This window comes from Cebus imitator, unplaced genomic scaffold (genome assembly GCF_001604975.1).
Source record: "Cebus imitator isolate Cc_AM_T3 unplaced genomic scaffold, Cebus_imitator-1.0 Scaffold170, whole genome shotgun sequence".
NCBI lineage: Eukaryota > Metazoa > Chordata > Mammalia > Primates > Cebidae > Cebus > Cebus imitator.
In genome coordinates, this window is record NW_016107485.1 from 4,334,189 (window position 1) to 4,353,708 (window position 19,520).

The 19,520-nt window shown below is 51.1% G+C and overlaps 1 protein-coding gene and 1 pseudogene across 6 annotated transcripts in view; both read left to right on the top strand.

The window, feature by feature from the left end:
* Positions 1 to 9,288, top strand: part of CBX7 (chromobox 7) — a 21,850-nt gene extending 12,562 nt beyond the window's left edge. For 3 of the 6 annotated variants that reach the window (XM_017544586.2, XM_017544584.2, XM_017544590.2), the window contains 3 exons: positions 1,736 to 1,802; positions 5,318 to 5,669; positions 6,027 to 9,288. In XM_017544586.2, the coding sequence (XP_017400075.1) occupies positions 1,736 to 1,802; positions 5,318 to 5,669; positions 6,027 to 6,184 (577 nt within the window). In that variant the 3' untranslated portion in view covers positions 6,185 to 9,288. The remainder of the gene's footprint in view (positions 1 to 1,735; positions 1,803 to 5,317; positions 5,670 to 6,026) is intronic. The other 3 variants (XM_037744379.1, XM_017544585.2, XM_037744381.1) reach the window with 2 other exon arrangements.
* A 6,375-nt stretch (positions 9,289 to 15,663) lies between these two features.
* LOC108315301 lies at positions 15,664 to 16,139 on the top strand (annotated as a pseudogene).
* The last annotated feature ends 3,381 nt before the right edge of the window (positions 16,140 to 19,520 follow it).

The following is a 19,520-nucleotide window of genomic DNA, read 5'->3' on the forward strand; positions in this document are numbered from 1 at the left end:
AAAAAAAAAAAAAAAAAAATCAGGATGTCCCTGTCCCAGTGTTTCTTTCTGCCTCCCAGGTGTTTGGTGGGGTCTTGGTCCAACAGGGTGCAACACTTGGGAATCCGTGGAGCGTGGGCAGGTACCAAAGGCCCAGATTCCAGTCTTCCTCCAGGGTCCTTTCCCTCGGCCCCCGGGTATCCTGCAGGGGATGGATGCTTTGTGGATGTTCAGACATTTGCAGTACATGCCGCAGGTTCACTGGTGTGTGCTGAGCTCAGAGTCAGAGCCTGGCCCAAGATAACACGACCAGGAAGAGGAGAAGGGGTGAGATCCTGGCCTCCACATTCTTTCTGCTGTCCACGTGGCCTCCGTCCCGGGGGCTGCAGAGAGTGTGGTTGAGAGAACCGAAGCGGGAGGCGGGATGACATGACTTTGACTCTCCTGGCTACTTTTGGCAGTTTGGAGTCTCTGGTTGTGTTGTCTTTCGTGTCATGTGTAGCTTTGTGGCATCGTCAAGTCATGCTTGTTTTTCTTTTTGTTTTGTTTTGTTTTTTGTTTTTTTTGAGATGGAGCCTCACTCTGTTGCCTAGGCTGGAGTGCAGTGATGTGATCTTGGCTCATGTAACCTCTGCCTCCCAAGCTCAAGCAATTCTCAGCCAGGCGCGGTGGCTCATGTCTGTAATTCCAGCACTTTGGGAGACCGACGCAGGCAGATCACCTGAGGTCAGGAGTTCGAGGCCAGCCTGGCCAACATAGTGAAACTCCGTCTCTACTAAAAATACAAAAATTAGCTGGGTGTGGTGGTGGGTGCCTGTAATCCCAGCTACTCTGGAGGCTGAGGCAGGAGAATCGCTTGAACCTAGGAGGTGGAGGTTGCAGCAGTGAGCAGAGATCGTACCACTGCACTCCAGCCTGGGTGACATAGTGAGACTCCATTTAAAAAAAAAAAAAACTAAGCAATTCTGCCTCAGCCTCCTGAGTATTTGGGACCACAGGTGTGTACCACCTTGCCTGGCTAATTTTTATATTTTTGCTAGATGGGGTTTCACCGTGTTGCCCAGGCTGGTCTCAAACCCCTGAGCTCAAGTTATCTGCTCACTTCAGCCTCCCAAAGTGCTGGGATTACAGGCATGAGCCACCTCACCCGACCTCAGCTGTGCTTTGTGTGTTTGGTACATGTAAAGGCATCTGCTGGGCATCAGAACAGGCTGATTTTCCTCCTGTCCCCCAACAAGATGGTGCAGACAGGGTAGGAGCCTCTCTGCTCTCCCAGGTTCACAGAGATCCCAAATTTGGGGTCTGTTAGGGCAGCCTGTGCAGAACGTCACTCGCACAGGGACTTGCCATTCCCATCAGCTCCCATGGGACATTCAAAGCAAATTGGATTGACAGGCTTCTGTATCACTCCTCTAGGAGGAAATACTGAGCCATGTTTTTTAGGGGGTCCCCAGAGCGGAGCCCTCACATGGCCCTGGAGCCCCAGAAGGACCCACGTGTTTTACGAGATGCTGTGAGTCCCTGCCTCAGCAGTTGGCCTCCCCATTTGTCAGATGGGAAGACCAAGGCCCTGAGAGCTGAACGTGTGACCCCCATTGTTAGGGTTCCAGCCAGGCAATGGGGAGGATGGGTGGGCAGGCCAGTGGGGAGTGTTCGCTCCCTGGCAGACAGCAGAGGACAGGCGAAGCGGACACCTTCCCTTCCCTTAGATGTCACCAGTGTTTCCTTTTCTTCTGCTGCCTGCATCACACCCCAGGGAGGAGAGAGACCGAGCGTCGGGGTATAGGAAGAGAGGTCCGAAACCCAAGCGGCTTCTGCTGCAGGTAACCGGCCTGCTTTTGTGCCTCCTTTCTCCCCCTGTCCAGCCCCCAGTCCCCTTCGGCCCCTTGGCGCATTTACACTGGCTGGTTGAGCTGATCTGTGTCTGCTCCCCTGCACCACCCAGGGCACTGTGGGGTGGGCCACTTGGGTAAGTTTTGATGGGAAGAGTTGGGGAAAGCCTGTGGGGGGGGCTGGTGCCCTGGCAAGACAGACTGAGTGGGAGGTGCCATGGTGAGAGGGAGGGTGGGCCGAGGGCCAGTGGAATCCTAGGATTTTGAAAGCTTAAAATGTTGCTGTAAGGAAGGCTTGAAAGCTTTGAACCTTTTGATGCTCTGAATCTTTAAACACAAAATTATAGTATTTGAGAACCTCAGAAACATAAACGTTAGAATTGAGGAAACATGAGAGACTAGAATTTCAGAATCCAAGAAACAGAGTCTTAGATTTGTAGAACTATAGCCTTGGAATGTCAGACTCTTAGAAGTGTGTCATTTTTGAATGGGAAAAAACTTATAGAGCCTCCTCTTCCAACCTTCAGTCAGGTGGGGGCCCAAGTCTCTGCAGCATCTGGCGTGCCCATGTCGTAGGTCTTTGGGGCCTTTGCTAACCTCAGTGCTTTGCAGTGACAGGCCAGTGGAGTGTGGAGCAGTGCAGTCACAGGTTGAATCTCCCTGATCCAAAATCCGAAATTCGGCCAGGTGTGGTGGCTCACGCCTGTAATCCCAACACTTTGGGAAGCCGAGGCAGGCAGATCAGCTGAGGTCAGGAGTTCAAAACCAGCCTGGCCAATGCGGTGAAACCCCGTCTCTGTTGAAAATAGAAAAATTACCCAGGTGTGGTGATGGGCACCTGTAATCCCAGCTTCTCGGGAGGCTGAGACAGGAGAGTTGCTTGAACTCAAGAGGCGGAGGTTGTAGTGAGCCAAGATCATGCCATTGCACTCCAGCCTGGGTGGTAAGACTGAAACTCTGTCCCCCCCAAAAAAAACAAAGTCTGAAATGCTCCACAATCCAAAATACTTTGAGCACCAACATGGTATTCAAAGAAAGTGCTCATTGGAGCATTCTGAATTTCAGATTTTTGGATTGGGGATGCTCAGCTAGTAAATATAATGCAAATATTCCAAACTCCTAAAAAAAATTTGAAGTCCAAAACACTTCTGGTCCCAAGCATTTCAGGTAAGGAATACTCTGCCTGTGTGTGGTTGTAGGCAAGCCTTTTCACCTGTAAAATGGGGGTAAAGAGAATACCCGCTCTCCTTAATGTAGTAAGGCTCCCCAGGCATTGGAAGCCAGAAAGTCAGGATTCATGGTCCACTTGCATGTGGTCCATATCACGTGTCCTGGCCACTCCTGCTTATAGCCCACGGAGACTTTCACAAGCGTGGGTGGGCCTCCCTTCATGCAGTAGATGTGTTCCACTGTGTTTGGTGTGAATTGAGCCTAAGAAGGAAAGTAACATCTCCCGGAGGTCTGCATGCCAGGCTCTGTGCTGGTGTGCTTCACCAGTGAACACACTCCACATACTAAGCCCACAGGGCAGGTGTGTTTGTTATCTCTCCCCTTTAACGTGGCAACTTGAAGCAATAACCATTTATGATTTCCCATGGTCTCTGGGGGTCAGGAATTAGGGAGTGCACTGGCTGGTTCTTTAGTGGTTCGAGTTTGGGCTGTAGTCAAGGTGTTGGCTGGGCTGTAGTCATCTGTAGGCTTGACCAGGGCTTCAGGATCTGCTTCCAAGGGGGCTGCTCACAGGCTGGCAGGTCAGGGCTGGTCGTTGGCAGGAGCTGTTCCTCATGGCGTGGACCTTTCCAGAGGGCTGCTTGAGTGTGCAGGGAAGAAGCCACAGTGTCTTTTATGTCCTAACCTGGGAAGTCACACACCACAGCACTTGGTGTGGGAAGGGACTGCCCATAGGTGGGAATTCCAGGAGGCGGGGATGGGTGGGGCTCTCCTTGGAGGTTGGCTCCTACAGTCTCTTCACTGTTTCGCTGAGAAAGAAACTAAGGCTCAGGGAGGCCGGTAGCTTACCCAGGACATGACTGTTACCACCTGCGTCCCTTTAATAGCTGCAGTTCTCTTGTGATGAGGTTGCCAAGGAAGAAGAAGCTGCCTTGCAGAATGGTAGAATTTCCTGGGCTTCTTTTTTTTTGACAGAGTCTTGCTCTGTCGCCCAGGCTGGAGTGTACTGGTGCCATCTCGGCTCACTGCAACCTCTGCCTCCCAGGTTTAAGTGATTCTCCTGCCTCAGCCTCCCAAGTAGCTGGGATTACAGGTGCCCGCCACCATGCCTGGCTAATTTTTGTATTTTTTAGTAGAAATGGGGTTTCACCATGTTGGCCAGGCTGGTCTCAAACTCCTGACCTCAGGTGATCCGTCCATCTCCGCCTCCCAAAGTGCTGGGATTACAGGCATGAGCCACCGTGCCCGGCCTATACTGGGCTTCTGATGGCCTGCGAGCCCGGTGGGAGGAGTGGGTTTTGAGTCAGCTGCCTGCAGGACGGGTCTCTCAGCCACTGCAGTGTTTTCCCAGTCCCCTCCCAGTTCAGCCTCCTCCCGTCACTGCAGCAGCCCGCACCTCGGGACATGTGGTGCCGTTAGCAGGCACGACTGTGAGCGGGGCCTGCGTTGTCATCTCTTCCTTCAGCTTAGAGGTGTTTGGCCTCACGGTTCCCATCTAATGGCTGCATTCTCTTCCTGGGATCTCCTGGCCTTTGGTGACAGGTGGCAGGAGAAGGTACTATCCCGGTGATCCAGAGTCTCCCAACATCTTGGCACCATGGATCTTTTGTGGATTCATGTAAATTCTCCCAAAGTAAATAAGATAAATTCCCAAATTACAATTTTCAGGGGTGGACGGACTTGCCCTCCAGCTCCAGAGGTGTGGCAGGCAGTCAGCAGAGGGAGCCGCATGAGGCAGCTCACAGGGCCCAGGAGCACCCTGGAGGGCTCAGGTGCACCTGCAGCCGGGTGGAGCCCTGTCGCTTTGGCTGGGCGGCACGGGCATGCGATGCTGTGTGTGCCACTTGCTTGACTTTGCCCCAAGCAACTCCAAGGGCACACCCTTTGCCCTCTGCCCTTCACCATCTCCTGGGTGAGCCGGCAGCGTCAGTTTTGGAGGTGCTCTGGCAAGCAAAGAGGCCTTTCCTAAAATGAAGGCTAACTCTGTGATGCATTCAGATTTGTTTCTCTTGGTCAGTTTTCAGTTTGTTCTTCTTGTATGCTTCTCTGCTGGGTATGGAAGGAGTAAACCTGTGGCCCCAGCCCCCATCCCTGGGGAGATGAGAGTGCACTGTGGGGCCCAGAGGCTGGGCTGAGCTGGCAGAGCCTGGGGCTGCTTGGGGGCCCACTCTCTGAGCTGGAGTTGGGTGGGGTGGGATGGTGGCCGTCCACGGCACAGGGAGGAGTTGGGTGAGCAGATGTGGGAAGGGCACTCCGGGTGGGAAGAACAGCATGAGCAAAGGTGTGGTGGGTGGGAGGGCGGGGCTGACCCGCGCTGCCCTGGCTTGCCCCCGCAGCGGCTGTACAGCATGGACCTGCGGAGCTCCCACAAGGCCAAGGGCAAGGAGAAGCTCTGCTTCTCCCTGACCTGCCCGCTCGGCAGCGGGAGCCCCGAGGGGGTGGTCAAGGCGGGGGCACCTGAGCTGGTGGACAAGGGCCCCTTGGTGCCCACCCTGCCCTTCCCACTCCGCAAGCCCCGAAAGGCCCACAAGTACCTGCGGCTCTCACGCAAGAAGTTCCCGCCCCGCGGGCCCAACCTGGAGAGCCACAGCCATCGACGGGAGCTCTTCCTGCAGGAGCAACCGGCCCCAGACGTCCTGCAGGCGGCTGGCGAGTGGGAGCCTGCTGCGCAGCCCCCTGAAGAGGAGGGTAAGGCGGCCCAGGCCCAGAGACACTCAGAACTGGAAAGGGCCCTATGGGTCATCAGATCCAACTGACTCAATGTCCAAAGAGGGCCCTTAGAGCTTTTCGGGGACAGTCGGGTCTGGGCTCAGTGCCCCGACACTAGCCCAGGGCTCCTCCTGTCTTCCTGTTCCGGATGAGCTCTTGTCTAGGCTGGGAAGATGCCCCCAGGGCCCTCCTCCCAGTGTCCAGTCCTGTGCGAGGCCCTGAGCTGGCTGAAGACGCAGAGAGGAAGACCTGGAGTTGGGGTGGGGTTGGGTGGTCTGCATGGCTTCTCACTTTTCAACGCTGCTCCCATCTGTCTGTCTGTGTCTCACGCTGCAGCAGATGCCGACCTGGCCGAGGGGCCCCCTCCCTGGACACCTGTGCTCCCCCCAAGTGAGGTGACTGTGACGGACATCACCGCCAACTCCATCACCGTCACCTTCCGCGAGGCTCAGGCGGCTGAGGGCTTCTTCCGAGACCGAAGTGGGAAGTTCTGAATCACCGTTTTTACTCTTCTTTAAACTGTTTTCTTTTGGGCTTGGGGTGGGACTTCCAGAGATAGGGATGGGTTGGGGGCGGGGTAATTATTTTATTAAAAAAAAATACCGAGCAGCGAGAGGGGAGAAGATGCCACCACTCTCCCACCACCCGGCCCTTTTTCTGAGGGACGTTTACCACGCAGCCTCAGGCTGGGGATGGAGAGAGTTGTTCTGGGAGTTGGGGGACCACCCCCAGGGCAGGATGGGGACAGGATGTCCCCTGCCGGTGACACCCCCATCATCATTCTCCTCTAGTGACGCAGCCGCTGGTTCTAGGAGTTAAAGGAGTGTTGGAAGGCCCAAACCCTCTCCCTTGAGTATCCCACCCCAGCCTGGCTGGCTGTTTTTCCCCTTTATGTTTTGATTGGGTCTTTACCTTGAACTTTCCACTCCAGCTTTGCAGTGGGCTGTGGAGGCTGGTTTCAACGAAAAGTGAGTGGGGCAGGAGGAAGGGTTGAGGTCGCTTGGGGCAAGTCCCTTCCCCTTCAGAGAGGCTTCTACCCTTCCCAGGGAGGAGACGCTGCCGAGACCCTTCTGCTGAGAGCTCTGCCCTCCCCTCATCACCTGGCCCATGCAGAAATGCTCACGCACGCCTGGCTACCCAGGTGTGCACACGTTACCCTTCATGTGTACATTCCCATGTGCCCCACGAACGCATGTGGGTCTGCAGACGTGTCCACAGGGGCCTTGCAAAATCTGGTTTAGAAACCCCGGCCAGGGGAACTTGGGCAGTTCATAGCACAGAAGATTGTGCCACCACACCCACACTTCCTCCACCTTGCATGCACCTTGCTACTTGATTGCGGCTTTCAGCGGAGGGCAGGGGCCTGGCATGGGTGTGATGGCACCCCGGGCTCCAGGCATGCAGAAGCGGCTTCTAAGCTGCACCGGGCCAGGCTGCGGGTGTGCAGGCATCTGCTAAGTTGTGCGGTGTATCAGCACAGGCTTTCAGACTTCTGGACCCTGTCCTTCCTCCCCTGAGGGGTTCTTGTTCTTTCTGACTCAGGTGACTTTTCAGCCTTCAGATTTCCCTTTTTTTCTGCCCTCTTCTCCAACTCAGCCAGCCCAGGTGTGGGCAGTCAGAGAGGGAGGGAGTGTCCCACCGTGTTCTCAGGGCAGCCCTCGACTCCTACGCCCCTTCCTCCTCCCATTCTGCATCCTCTGCCCATCCAACCTAAATGCCACAGCTGGAGCAGAGCTGTGTTCCTGTGGAGGGACCTCTGCCACGCCTCTCTGAGGTCAGGCTGCCTGTGTGTGATGGGCAGGCTTTGTACCAGCCCATACCCTCGTAAGGGGCACTGTTTTCTGGCTTGTACATGGTGTCCTGGCAGCCAGTGGCTTCTCTGCCAGTGAGGAGTGACTTTCCCTCTTCCAGTCCTGTAGGGGAGAAAAAGCCAGATTGGGGGACCTGAGGGGAGCATGGAAAAGGCCGATTCTCCTGTCTTTCCTTGGCTGTCAGTCAGAGTAACACACACCAAGAGTGGAGTGTGGCCGGTGAGTTTGAAACCTGCCCACCCTCCCCGAAGCTCTGCGCTGTGTCCTCAGGAAGTCACAGAGTCTCTACGGAGGCAAGGAGAGGGTGATTCTCTCCCAGACCCTGTCTTCCCAGTTCCCAAACCAAAGACCGCCTACAGCCCTTTCTGCCTGGGGCGCTCTGCTGACAGGCTGCCCAGATCCTGAGTCTCTCTGTCCTTCCTCCTCAATGTTTAGTTGTCCACGGTCAATTCAGTGCTTCCATTGGGGGACAGTCCCCACCAGGGTGACCTGATTCACCTCCAGCCCAGGGAATGGAATCTAGAGGAATATGTGGGGTGGGTCTGGAAAAGGGGCAGCAGGAATCACTACCCGTCTCCAGCTGTGGGGCCCTGTGGAGGGGAAGGGAAAGTTTGGGGTCCCAGGGGAGCTCTTCCAGGAGAGGGGTGCCCAGCGGAGGGGAAGGTGATAGAGGGTTGGCAGGTGGGGGAACCTCTAGTTGAATGTCTTGGCCCATGGCTTTGGAATATGGCTGGCAGCTTCCAGCAGAAGTCAGGCTTCCCATCCCCCAGGGGACATGGGACCTTTTTCCTGCTTCCTGGTCACTTTCAAACAACTATTTTTGCAATCTATGGGTCTGTGATTTCACGGGGCTTTTTGTGTGAGGGCTGCAGTTGTTTTGTCTGTAGCAGCAGGACGTATCTTTCCCCTTACTCAGCCCTTTATGGCCCATGGGGAACCCCGTGGCTCAGGGAGAGCCGGACTCCAGTGGTGTGACCTGGGATGGGTGGGCTTGAGGTGCCCAGCTTAGGGCAGCCACGTGGCTCATGGGCTGTAGTGAGCGGGCTCCCTGGGGGAAAAGACTGTGGGCCGTTAGGACCATTCCCCAGGACAGGTGACCTCTATGAGGTCACCTGTGGTGTAGCCATGCAGGCCTCCTTCCAGCCCAGAGTGGCCCAGTAGAGCAAGGCAGACAGTGACCTCCACCCCCACAGCCCCCTTCAAAGGCCAGTAATCTTGGGGGTGGGAGGAGGGCTTAGAAAGCATTTGCCCACCTGCCTTTCTTTCCCCCAGCCCCTACCCGCTTTGAATGTAGAGGCCTGTGGGTACTTTCCCTTTTGTGGTGGGCGGTGCGGAGGACATACCCCCACCCCTGGCACGGCCGCCTGGAATGCAGGACCATCACTGCTGTTAGGGTGGTGACCTCGCTGCCAGTCTCCTCCTCTCCCTGTGTTCCAGGGGCAGGCGCTGTGCTTCTGTGAGGTGGTTTAGCTTTTGCTTTATAAGTGGCCAGACGCGGCCACCGGGTCTCAGCACAAGAGCGCTTCCTTTGCACAGAATGAGCTTCGAGCTTTGTTCAGACTAAATGAATGTATCTGGGAGGGGTCGGGGGCACGAGTTGATTCCAAGCACATGCCTTTGCCGAGTGTGTGTGTGCTGGGAGAGTCAGAGTGGATGTAGAGCGCGGTTTTATTTTTGTACTGACATTGGTAAGAGACTGTATAGCATCTATTTATTTAGATGATTTATCTGGTAAATGAGGCAAAAAATTATTAAAAATACATTAAAGGTGATAAAAAGTAAAGAAAGTTCCTGGGCATTTGATCATTCCTTCTGGTTTCGTCCCCACTGTGCCGAGGAGAGCGCCCCAGACCCTGGTGACACCAGTCCGCCAGTCACTGACAGTGATCTCAGACAAGCCTTTCCATCTGCTAAGCCCCCAGAGGGACAGTGAATTAACTGAGGTGATGGGAACAGGAAATGGGGGGTGGGGGTGTCTCTGGGTGAGGCCATTGCCGTGGTCTGTAGCGTGTCGTCAGAGACCTGGAGTGCCTCTGGCACCTTTTCTCTGCTTCCCCCGAGAATCCTCTGTTCCAGACCTTGTGGCGGTAAGCATTCTGGGTCTCTGCAACTGCAGGTTCTGGATCACAAAGCTGTCGTTGGGCTAATGCTCACCTACTGTGTGTTCAGCCAAGCTTAGCACATGTCTGAACGCTGAGACAGTTGGTCAGCCAAGGGCAAGTCCTGGGAGCACGTCTGCATTTGAATGCATCACAGGCTGTAGGACAGAGGCTGGGCCGGAGCAGGCAGGACTGATGGTGGGGAAAAAGAGTTAAGAGGCTGTTGCATCCCAGCACTTGGCCAAGGTGGGTGGATCACCTGACGTCAGGAGTTCGAGACCGGCCTGGCCAACATGGCAAAACGCTGTCTCTACTAAAAATACAAAAATTAGGCAGGCGTGGTGGTGGACACCTGTAATCCCAGCTACTTGGGAGGCTGAGGCAGGACGATCACTTGGACCCAGGAGGTGGAGGTTGCAGTGAGCCAAGATTGTACCATTGCACCCCAGCCTGGGCAACAAGAGTGAAACTCAGTCTCAAAAAAAAAAAAAGAATATGCTTGGGTGTCTAGTTTGGACAACTGGGTAGGCAGAGATCTGGATGGAGGATGAAGGAGAAGAAGCAGATTCTGAAGTATCTTGACTTGGTCACCCCTAAAAGCAGAGCCTGGGACGATTTTCTGGGCAGAGAGTTTATTTGGGAGGTGATCCAAGGGGCAGGGATTAGGGGCTAAAGAGAGTGGCATACAAGAGTGTATTGCTGAGGTCACTGTTACAGGGAACTGGGGTATGATTCTGCCTGAGATGACCTGAGAGGTATACAAATGCCTCCCTGAATTGGCCACTCCCAGTGGGAGGGGTGGAGTCTAGTGCATGCGCACAATGCCTCCCCGGTGGAGAGTTGACCCTGGATGTGCTAATCCTTATCCCCCAACTTCCAAGCACTGTTGATGCCAGCTTTCACCTATCTGCTGTGTTGGAAGAGTCCAGGGTAGAAAGTGAAGACATGCTGGCAGTCAGAACCCACAGGGAGTCGTCCACCCCATCCGCAGCTGAAATCAGAGATGAGGCCAAGAGATGGTTGCCCAAGAGGGGCACCTGCAGCTACCAACGGGCACAGAGGCACCAAGAGATGCCTCAGGGACTGCCCTGACGTCCAGATAGACCCCTGTTTGCCCACAGCATGTATCAGCAACTCACATCTCAGGGTGATCAAGGTCAGGAAACCTCATCAATTTACAAATTTTTTTCTTCTTGCCTGTGGATCTACTAGTCCTAGGAGCCCAAAGCGACTGGGTCGTAGTTGTAGCCTCAGTTTCTGCGTTCCTTACGCTGTCCCCTGGTAGATGTGCTTTCTGTCCTGGAAACAGGGGCCTCTGCTCTGCCAGGTCTCAGTCCCAGTGGGCAGGAGCACAAGTTCTGCAAGGAGATGAGAAGGGCCTGCCCAGCTTCCACACCTTGGTTCTCCCTGGGGCATCACTGGCTCGGTGTATGTATTAAGTCCAGGCGGCCGGGCGCGGTGGCTCACGCTTGTAATCCCCGCACTCTGGGAGGTCGAGACAGGCAGATCACAAGGTTAGGAGATCAAGACCAGCCTGGTTAACACAGTGAAACTCTATCTCTACTTAAAATACAAAAAATTATCCTGGTGTGGTGGCATGCGCCTGTAGTGCCGGCTACTCTAGAGGCTGAGGCAGGAGAATTGCTTGAACCTGGGAGGCAGAGGCTGCAGTGAGCTGAGATCACACCACTTCACTCCAGCCTGGGCAACAGAGCGAGACTTTGTCTCAAAAAAAAAAAAAAATTCCAGGGGGACAGCACCGCAGTCCTGCAGGGTGAGCTGATGCTTTAGCAGGGCTTCAGTGGGCAGTGCCCTGGTTCTGTGAGGCGAGCAGTTTCCGACAGCACGGTTATAACAGCAGATCCCATGGGCAAACACGCCATTGCGCTTGCTTCCCTAGGAAGTGTGTTCCTCCATCTAAAGATGTGTTCTGGGGGAATGCTGTTGGTCAGTCAGGCCTTTTGCAGCCCTTCAGATTGTTGTGGGGGTATGGACACTGTGGACAAGGAAGGCAAACCCACATCCTGACTAGGGGGTGAAGTCTGATAAGTGTGAATCGCTGACCCCTCCAGAGGGAAAGGAGTCCAGTGTAATCAACTTGCCGTGACATTTCTGGCCGATGATCTCTGGGAGGGATGACACCACGTCAGGGCTCACCCTCAGTGTCTGCCTTTGACAAGTTGGATGTTCTTTGGCCGCAGAACTAGGCTTAGGACCAGCTTTGTGTTTTTTTTTAGTAGAGACAGGGTTTCACCATGTTGGTCAGGGTGGTCTCAAACTCCTGACCTCGTGGTCCACCCACTTCAGCCTCCCAAAGTGCCATGAGCCACTACTGCGCCCGGCAGGACCAGCTTTGTGAGGAATCCTGTGCTGACAGGCCTGCTCATAGCCTGCGTGTCTCCCACCGTGGCCATTTCTACAGTGGGCTTATGGTGCAGGCACCAGTGTGGCAAGGACAGAGGCTGGCTGTCATGCACTGCAGAGGATAGAAGGGGAGATGACTGTCCTCTCCTCTTGCGTTCCAGTCTCCTCTATGATGAGTGCTCTCTGGTCCACACAAACCTAAGAAGAGAACGTGGTCAGAGGCGGGCCCTCTGGTCTCATGCAGTAAATCCAGCTGGGCGCGGTGGCTTACACCTGTAGTCCCAGCACTTTGGGAGGCTGAAGCAGGAGGACTACTTGAGCCCGGGAGTTTGAGATCAACCTGGGCAACATGACTAAGCCTGCTCTCTACAAAAAAATACAAAAATTAGCTGGGCATGGTGGCACCCACCTGTAGTCCCAGCTACTCAGGAGACTGAGGTGGGAGGATCACTTGAGGCCAGAAGTTTGAGGCTGTAGTGGGCCAGGATCCTGCCACTGGACTCCAGCCTGGGTGACAGAGCCAGACCCTATCCCAAAAAAATAATAAAATAAAACAAGTCCAAAATTTCCACCAACTTGAGCTTTCTGACTCCTCCCTCAAAACTTACAAGGCTCTGTTAGCATCTGTTATGGCTGCCTGCAGAGGAAGATGGACCGCCCCTCCACTGCATCCAAAATTTGATCCACATGTTGAGAGCCTTCCCTCCAAGCTCAGAAGGAACCAACCCTACTGGCTGATGATGCTACATACACTCAAGAACCTGAGAGTGTTGGCTGAGTCGCATACATGATTGAGGTCTCTGAGGGGAGCAGGGAAGGCCCCTCGAGCAGTTGCAAAAATGGCCTGAGAGAGCCAGGACAAGGGGCTGGCTTCGGTGTTTGCTGTGGTTAGGGGCTAAGGGTTTCTGTGCCTAGGCGGGAGCATGTGTGGTTTCAAAATCCTGGGCACTCCAGCCAGGTACAGTGGCTCATGCCTGTAATCCCTGCACTTTGAGAGACTGACGCAGGTGGATCACAAGGTCAGGAGTTCGAGACCACCCTGGCCAATATGACAAAACCCCATCTCTACTGAAAATACAAAAATTAGCCAGGCATAGTGGCAGGTGCCTGTAAACGCAGCTGCCGGGAGGCTGAGGGATGAGAACCACTTGAACTCAAGAGGTGGAAGTTGCTGTCTGGTGGGGGATCCAGTTCTAAGTCCCATCCTGAAGATTGGCTTTCAGGGTCCATGTCCAATGCCTCTGTTTTCAGTCTCTGTTAGGGGTTGAACTGTGTCCCTCTGAAATTCCCATGTCGAGGTCCTAACCCCCAGCACCTCAGGGTGTGGCTTTATTTGGAGATGAGACTTCACAGAGGTGATCAAGTTAAAATGAGGTCATTGGGGTAGTTCCTAATCCACTATGTCTCGCATCCTTATAAAAAGGGGGGATTTGGGTCAGGCTCATGCCTATAATCCCAGCACTTTGGGAAGCCGAGGCGGGCAGGAGAATCGCTTGAACCCAGGAGGCGAAGATTGCAGTGAACCAAGATTGCACCACTGTACTCCAGCCTAGGCAACAAGATCAAGACTCTGTATTTAAAAAAAAAAAAAAAAAAAGTAATGGCTTCAGTATTTTAATGAATTAGGTATTTTTAGATTTCTCAGTTTTCATTTCATATATGTATGTATGTGTGTGTGTGTGTGTGTGTATATATATATATAGATATATATAGATATATTTTTTTTTTTGAGTCAGAGTCTCTAACTGTCACCCAGGCTGGAGTGTAATGGCATCTGGCAAAATAGATTTTTAAATAGTTGCTTTATTCAAGATATTTCTGTGCATGGAGAGGAATACTTATTAGTTTTGGAACTTTATTGCCCAATCTATTTAATTAATATAACTCTGAAAATCAATTTTCCTTTAGCATTTAAGCATTGTTAATTTGACATATTATAAATCTAGATTGATTCTTTTGAACACTCCAGACATCTTCACTAGCAGCCCAGACATACACAAATACAGTATTTGAGACTGACTGAGATGGCGGGATCTGAGCAATCTGATGATTGATTCTTTTTTTTTTTTTTTCTTTTTCTGATGATTGATTCTTTACAGGGATGCACAAACCAGGGAGATTTAAATGGAGACCTTTCATCATTAGGCCAAGTCTCTTTAAATCACTAACAATGTTGATTTGTGGCATCCGGGACCAAGTTTCTCTTTGTTATAGAGGTGCTTTTGGGGTACCTGTCAGAGTGGAGGAAAAAGATGTGCAGCCACTAGAGGGCCCCTAAAATTTATTTTATTTATTAATTTAATTTTTTTGAGATGAAGTCTCACTCTGTCACCCAGGCTGGAGTGCAATGGCACAATCTTGGCTCACTGCAACCTCTGCCTCCAGGATTCATGTGATTCTCCTGCCTCAGTCTCCTGAGTAGCTGGTATTACAGGTGCCCATCGCCACACCCAACTAATTTTTGTATTTTTTTTTTAATAAGCTGCACTGTTTCCCATAATTTTTGTATTTTTAGTAGAGATGGGGTTTCACCATGTTGGCCAGTCTGGTCTCAAACTCCTGACCTCAAGTGATCCGCCCGCCTCAGCCTCCCAAAGTGCTGGGATTACAGGCGTGAACCGCCTCGCCTGGCTATTTTTTTGAATAAAAGTTACATCGAGTGTACCTGCCTCTCCTGCCTCCCCTCCTGCCTCTGCCACCCCTGAGACAGCCAAAGCCCACCACTCCTCCTCCTCTTCCCCATCCTACTCAACCTGAAGATGATAAAGCTGAAGACCTTTATGATGACCCAGTTCCCCTTAATGAACAGTAAATGTATTTTCCCTTCCTTATGATTTTGTTAATAATGTTTTCTTTCCTCTAGCTTACTTTATTGTAAGAATACATTGTATAACACTTATAATATATAATATAATAATACATATATAATATATATTATATAATAGCATACAAAATATGTGTTCCTCCACTGTTTATGTTATCAGTAAGGCCCCTGGTCAACAGTAGACTTAAGTTTGAGGAGTCAAAAGTTATATGCACTTCTATATAAAAAAAAAGGAGGCCAGGCACGGTGGCTCACACCTGTAATCCCAGCACTTTGGGAGGCCAAGGCAGGCAGATCACAAGGTCAGGAGTTTGAGACCAGCCTGACCAACATGGTGAAACCCCATCTCCACTAAAATACAAAAATTAGCTGGCATCGTGGTGCGTGCCTGTAATCCCAGCTACTCAAGAGTCTGAAGCAGGAGAATCACCTGAATCCAGGAGGCGGAGGTTGCAGTGTGCCGAGATCACACCACTGCACTCTAGCCTGGGTGACAGAGTGAGACTCCGTCTCGGAAAAAAAAAAAAAACGAAAGAAAAAAGGCCAGGCATGGTGGCTCACACCTGTAATCCCTTTGGGGGATTACAGCACTTTGGGAGGCTGAGGCAGGCAGATCACAAGGTCAGGAGTTGGAGACCAGCCTGGCCAACATAGTGAAACCCCGTCTCTACTAAAAATACAAAAATTAGCCAGGCATGGTGGCGGGTGCCTGTTGTCCTACCTACTAGGGAGGCTGAGGCAGGAGAATCGTTTGAACCCGGGAGGCGGATGTTGTGGTGAGCCCAGATCATGCCACTACACTCCAGCCTGGGCAACAGAGTGAGGCTCTGTCTCAAAAAAAAAAAAAAGAAAAAAGAAAAAGGCCTGCAGACATGATGGGTTCAAGGTTACTTCCCGGAGCTGGAGCGCTGGCAGCGCAGGCTCTGAGGGCTTGAGGTCCCAGTGGTGTGGTCGCAGTGTGCTCCACGGCATCTGGAGGTGGTGTTCCTACTGATGACGAGCAGGCAACTGGGTTGGAGAGGGAGATCATGATGGCTGCAAGGAAGGGTCTGACCCCTACAATATACTACCCTAAAGGCAGCTTCAGGAACAAAAGAAGACTAATTTAGTCCTCTCCATCAGCAACAAATAAATAGTGGGCTCAATCTGTGTAGAGGACAGCAGTACTGTCCTCTGATTTGGGCGGCACAAAGGCAAGACCCAGCAATACCCCAGCCGTGGAACCCATTACAAGCTGATGCCCCACCAGCTGGTGCACTGAGCGCCTGCACTAAGTTACTCAAAATGTGCTATAAAGTTTCTTCTTTCCAATAAAGACTACTGGCTGTTGCATTGGCTCCTTCTCCCCCCATCCCCGCCAAAAAAAGAAAGAAAAGAAAAAAAGGCTGGGCACGGTGGCTTATGCCTGTACTTCTAACTCTTTGGGAGGCTGAAGCAGGAGGATTGCTTGAGCCCAAGAGTTCAAGACCAGCCTGTACAACATAGTGAGACCCAGTCTATTAAAAAAATAAAAATAAAAAGTCATATGCAGAATTTTTTTTCTTTTTGAGACCGAGTTGCCCAGGCTGGAGTGCAGTGGCACAATTTTGGCTCACTGCAACCTTGGTCTCCCGGGTTCAAGCTGGTATTACAGGTGTGCACCACACACTGGGCTAATTTTTGTACTTTTAGGAGAGATGGGGTTTGACCATGTTGGCCAGGCTGGTCTCAAACCCCTGACCTCAAGCGATCTGTCCACCTTGGCCTCCCAAAGTGTTGGGATTACAGACATGAGCCACCTTGCCTGGCTTTTTTGCAGATTTTTAACTGAGAGGTTGGCACCACTAACCCCCACATTGTTCAATGGTCACTTGCATTTTTAATTTTTTGCTAATCAGTTAGGTGTAAAGTAATTTAATTTTTGTTTCTCTGACTACTGGTAATTTGAGCATTTTTACATAGGCTTCTTGGCCATTTGGATTGGCCAAAATCATCCCTCTGCCCACCTTTTCATTGTGTTCTCATTGATTTTAAGTGCTCTTTGTATGTTGTAGGGCATCATCTCTTTGCTATGTGCATTTATTCAAATCTGTTACATTCCCCAGGTTTTAGTTGTCTATTTATATCTTTTCCGATACACATATTTCAGATTTTATGTAATAGATCTATGTTTTTGTTTATGGTCTCTGCATTCTCTCTTTTAATTATAAGGATTTTCCTAATTTCTGTTTTGTACATGTCTTCTGGATTTCTTCTAAGATTTTAATTTTTTACATTGAAGCTTTGAGCCAGCTGGAATTTATTTTTGCATATGGTGTGAAAAAGGACTCAGTTTTCTTCCAGATGGATAGCCAGTTGTGCCAGCACCATTTATTAAGCAATCCAGAGTGTCCACTGAAATTAAGCCTGTTGAGGCAGAAATAATTTGATAAAGGTTTATTGGAAGCCAGATGTGAGGATCGACCCAGGAAGACACACCAACAGAGTTGGGGTTATTTTGGAGCCTGTCACAAGGTTTTTATAGGAAAGTTTAAAAGAAGGGAGGGGGAGCTGGGTGAAGTGGCCCATGCCTGTAATCCCAGCACTTTGGGAGACAGAGAGAGTGGATCACCTGAGGTCAGGAGTTTGAGACCAGCCTAACCAATATGGTGAAACCCCATCTCTAATAAAAATACAAAAAAAAAAAAAATTAGCCAGGCATGGTGGCACATGCCTGCAGTTTCAGCTACTTGGGAGGCTGAGGTAGGAGAATCGCTTGAACCCGGGAGGCGAAAGTTGCAGTGAGCCAAGATCGCGCTATTGCACTCCAGCCTGGGTTTCAAGAGCAAGACTGTCTCAAAAAAAAAAAAAAAAAAAAAAGAGGGGACTCCTTTCCTTAGAGGGTACAATATAGAAGTTACCATCATGGGCTACAGATGACATCAGACAGGTTAAGAATGTCTACATGTGGCCAGGAGTGGTGACTTACACCTGTAATCCCAGCACTTCAGGAGGCCAAGGAGGGCGGATCATGAGGTCAGGAGATCAAGACCAGCTTGGCCAACATGGGGTAAAACCCCCATCTCTACTAAAAATACAAAAATTAGCTGGGCGTGGTGGTACGTGCCTGTAATCCCAGCTACTAGGGAGGCTAAGGCAGGAGAATTGCTTGAACCAGGGAATCAGAGGTTACAGTGAGCCAAGGTCTCGCCATTGCTCTCCAGCCTGGGTGACAAGGGCGTGACGTCTCAAAAACGAAAAAGAACTATATACCAGACAATCGGTTGAACTTCAGACTTAAGCTCACCTTAAAAGAAATCAGCATCCTATTTAGTGTCTGCAGGTTACACACTGGTCAGTACATCAGTCATTTGAGGAATTTATGATAAGATTCTTTAGTTGGAGACGGAATGTCACCATTGAGTCACAAGAACCCCAAAGGGTAGATATTGAGTATCTGATATACTGTAAGCCAAACACTGACTCATGAGCACTTAGGAGCAGAGAAAGATTTATTCAATTTGGCCCTTAGTAAGGTGGGTAGGTTGGGAGGTAAGATTCCCCCATGGTCAAAGCTGCTTGTGTCTCTTTACCAATCAAACTTCTGGACATCACCAAGGAGGTCGAGTTACCTCAGGATCTTGCTGGTTTTTTTGTTTTGTTTTGTTTTGTTTTGTTTTTGTTTTTGTTTTTTGTAGCGAGGTGGGGGGGATTTGGTTTTCTTTGTTTGTTTGAGACAGAGTCTTGCTCTGTTGCCCAGACTGGAGTACAGTGAGGCAATCTCAGCTCACTGCAACCTCCGCCTCCTGGGTTCTTGCAATTCTCCTGCCTCAGCCTCCCGAGCAGCTGGGACTACAGATGCACGCTGCCACACCAGGCTAATTTTTTGTATCTTAGCAGAGATGGGGTTTCTCTGTGTTGCCCCCGCTGGTCTCGAACTCCTGAGCTCAGGCAATCCTCCCACCCTGGCCTCCCAAAGTGCTGGAATTACAGGTGTGAGCCGCAGCGTCTGGCCAGGGTCTTTGTTCTTTAGAATCAAAACAAGTTCATTAATCTTGCAGGCAGCCTCCAGGGGGCAGAATGTGAAATTAATCAATTATTAGTGAATTGGTGATCACTCTATTTAAATGACCCCATGTGGAGGAAAAAAAGAACAGAAAAGAGAATAAGTAACAAACATCTTATGATATAGCATTGGCTGGGTTACATTTGGAAGGCTGCTTACTGTTAAATGTGACTTGAAGGTTATCAATAGTTATTCATTCAGTTACTCAGGAGTTTTCTAGGAAGTGGGTGGGGGATTCCCCGAACTGAGGACTGTTTCCCATTTCAGACCATTTACACTTACAGACGTCACCATGACATTTGTCACTGTCAAGGCACTGGTGGTAGTGTCTTTTAGCACGAGAATTAATTAGCATATAAGGAGCAGTAAGGATGATCAGAGGTTTTGGCAGGTTTGGGCCTGGCTTCTTTACCACGTCCTGTTTTTTCAGGGGGTCCTTGTGATCTGTGTCTTCTGAAATCAGTCCTGCCGAATTATCTCAATATGAAAATAGTCTTAGCTTTTGAGGAGAAGCCTACAGTTCTAATTGATAATCATATTTCCTGGTAATAATGTTGTAATCAATATCTTTGTATATTCCTTAAGATCTTAAATACTGGGCTGGGCGAGGTGGCTCACGCCTGTAATCCCAGCACTTTGGGAGGCCGAGGCGGGTGGGTCACGAGGTCAAGAGATCGAGACCATCCTGGTCAACATAGTGAAACCCCG